The 2,890-nt window shown below is 50.8% G+C and overlaps 1 protein-coding gene across 1 annotated transcript in view; it reads right to left on the bottom strand.

Annotated features, from left to right (window-relative positions):
* PTPLAD1 (protein tyrosine phosphatase-like A domain containing 1) overlaps positions 1-2,078 on the bottom strand; it is a gene marked incomplete at its 5' end in the record, with an annotated part of 7,748 nt that extends 5,670 nt beyond the window's left edge. Inside the window, 2 exons of the mRNA XM_010017284.1 lie at positions 1-116; positions 2,005-2,078. The exon at positions 1-116 is cut by the window's left edge and continues 70 nt beyond it. Of these exons, the coding sequence (XP_010015586.1) occupies positions 1-116; positions 2,005-2,078 (190 nt within the window). The remainder of the gene's footprint in view (positions 117-2,004) is intronic.
* Positions 2,079-2,890: the final 812 nt, after the last annotated feature.

Raw genomic sequence — 2,890 nt, 5'->3', positions numbered from 1 at the left:
AGGCCAGGACCCAGAAAGGCCGGGCGCTTCTCCTGCTTGGTGAGCCTCTCCCACCAGTTACTCTCTTTCTTCTGCACAGTGATGTTCAGCTGCCTTTGAGTCACCCTGCATACAGGCTGAGGGCAGACATGGGAGCATACATCAGCAAAAGTCCTAGGAAACAAACTGAGTTGATACCCAAGCTCTCCTTATCAAGGAAACATGAATGCCATGGACTGCTGCAGCACAAGCATCTCTCTGCTGCCCAAGGCATGGAAGCAAAGGGCAGCCCAGTTAAAGATGGCAACTCTGATGGATATAGGACTTGATAAGCAGCTTGAAAGCCTGCCCATGCCACACAGCACCACTGCATCCCACCACAAAGAGCTAGCACAGACCCTAGTGCTGTCCTTCCTCTGCAGAAGTCATGACCTTGGCTTTAGACCTTCTTGCATTCAGTACTGTGAGCCACCCACCTCCTCTAGCCAGCGGTAGAAATAACAGTGCCATCAGCCACAGGTACGTGTCCGGCAGAAGGGACCCTGTATGACATCTGTGTAATGGCAGCCCAGAGCCTCTCTGTCCTTACAGCCCACCACATTGTCACCTTGGGTGCCCCCATCGCATCCCTCAACACCTTGAGCCTGCACCAGGGTGCTCTGCATGGGATTGTCTCTGAAACCAACAGAAACTGGTGCAGAATAGCTGTGAGCTGCGTTAACTGATCACGTCACACGAGCACTGCTCTGTCAAGGCTGTCTGGATGCTCCCAGGACATCTGAAGGCTGCAGCTGTAATTTACAGCTGGTAACACCTGGTCCTTGCCTGTCAGAGGCTCCAGCTCTCACTGGTGGCCAGTCTGGCGCCAGCCAGAGGCACTCATGGTGCACATCAGAGTTGAAGGAGGAGACCCTAGAGTGCAATGCTTCCTGGTCCTGGCCATCTGTGTAGTTACAAAGTCTGTTCTCCTCCAGTCCCTCCACAGTGACACAGAGTGAGTAGACTTTTGGAAGGAGGCTGCTCTGCAGAGGCAAGGACTTGCCTTCCAGGCCTGGCTCACAGCACAGCCCGTGTTTGCCAGCACCAAGGACAAGCACAGGCAGTGGTGGGCACCTCTCCCCACACTGTGGACCAGGCAGCTGCTGCTTTACAGACCTGATGACAAACTGGTAACCAGATTCTGGAACCAGATGTGCACTGTCGGGCACTCAGCACCTGGTAGGAGCCACACAAAACACTTCCCTGCTGACAGACCCTAGAATTCACCCTCCAGCAGTCTCCTCCCTTGCTGAAGCAGCAAAGGTGAACAGTGGCTCCCACTCTGACTGCAGCTATCCCCAGCAGTCAGCCAGGAATAAGCAGTACAAATCCTGGGAGCAGAGCCCAGAGTTTCCCTGTGCCCCTAACAACTTTGAGAGGTAAAGGCAGACTTTACAGCCAACTGTGAGTAACGTGGAGGGGCTGCTTCTCCAGCCAAGCTCTCTCCTATCAGACTACAACTGGAATTTCCTATCAGACTACAACAGGAATTCTCCTATCAAACCACCACAGGAAGTAAGATTTTTACAGCAGAAGCCACAACATATCTGTACTGGCAATCTCAGAAATCTGCACGAGCCAGAAGCAAGAGCTCTCATGACTTTCTTTTGTCAGGCTGCAAAAGAAGCCATGAAACATCACAGTGACACTTTGCAGCACAGTGTTCCCCTGCTCTCCAGTCAAGGTTGCACCAGACAATGTATTCCCCCTTATTTTGCTGCTTTAAATCCTTTAAAAGATCTGTAACTGCTGTTTAACAAGTGATACACATAAAGCTCTGTTTCTATCAAAGCCGAGCTATGTGAGCATGAGCTCCAGCGAAGTGATTTGCATTCAGGCAGGGTGGTGGCTGAGCACGGGGACAAGGGACTGCCACAACTGGCTTTTAGTTTGCAGCAGTCACAAAGTCACCAGGAACCTTACACATTTTCAAGTTTTTCAAAAATCGCTTTTTCTTCGCAAGTTAGAAAAGTAAAAAATACCTACTTTAGGCTCAACTGGTTCTAGGAACTCGATCTCAAACTCGTAGATGTTGTCCCCTTTGGCACCATGACCCTGAGCTAAAAGACAAGAATTAACAGTCAGCATAAAGGTCCCAGTGGATTCCACACACCCCATCTGCAAAGGACACTTTAGACACAGAAATATTCAGTGGTTATTCACAGTGCTTCCCCCTGCACTTGCACTCAAAGAGGAAACCACACAGGAACAGGGAAGACACGAACAGCCCAAAATATTGCTCCGAGGTGCAGTCGCTGGAGTCAAAGGGTCCTCACTTGCAGGAAGCAGCATGTGAGATTCCCAAAAAAAGGCTCAAAAGGCTGCTCATGGCTAACTTGAATCCAGCTGAAAATCCACTGGCTTTAGGGGATCCAGCCTCCACACTGATGAGCAAGTGCCCAGAGCAGCTATTGTCCACTGGGTCTGTGCGAGTGCCATGTGGGAATTCCCAAGGGCAGGAAGCTCTGTTCGTTACTCACTGACCACATACATGGGTCTTGTCCCCGGCAGGGCTACATAAACCTGCACACCAAGTGTAATTCCCACCCTTCCATGGTGTAAACTGATCCTGAAGCGAATGCGATGTGCAACACACCCCTATCAAATGGCCCTGGCTGTGGCAGCACTCTCTCAATGCTGCTTAAGCCACCAAATAAGTGGGGAAAACCCAAATAAAACCAGCCAAAGCACATCCTCAGCAGTGCCCGGACAAGGCAACCAACACAAGCACCCCAGTGCAGCTGCCTGGTGAAAGCAAACTCCATCTTTCAGGATGAGAACTGTGTTACCTTTCCTATCAAGCGCTCGCTCCCGCACACAGGTTTGGTAACAGTTGCAAACAAGGACTTTGCCAAAGGGAAAAAGTGCTGTG

The sequence above is a fragment of the Nestor notabilis genome, unplaced genomic scaffold, assembly GCF_000696875.1.
Source record: "Nestor notabilis isolate BGI_N333 unplaced genomic scaffold, ASM69687v1 scaffold27340, whole genome shotgun sequence".
Lineage (NCBI taxonomy): Eukaryota > Metazoa > Chordata > Aves > Psittaciformes > Psittacidae > Nestor > Nestor notabilis.
The sequence above is the reverse complement of the archived record's forward strand: the minus strand, read 5'-3'. Positions and strand labels throughout refer to the sequence as shown.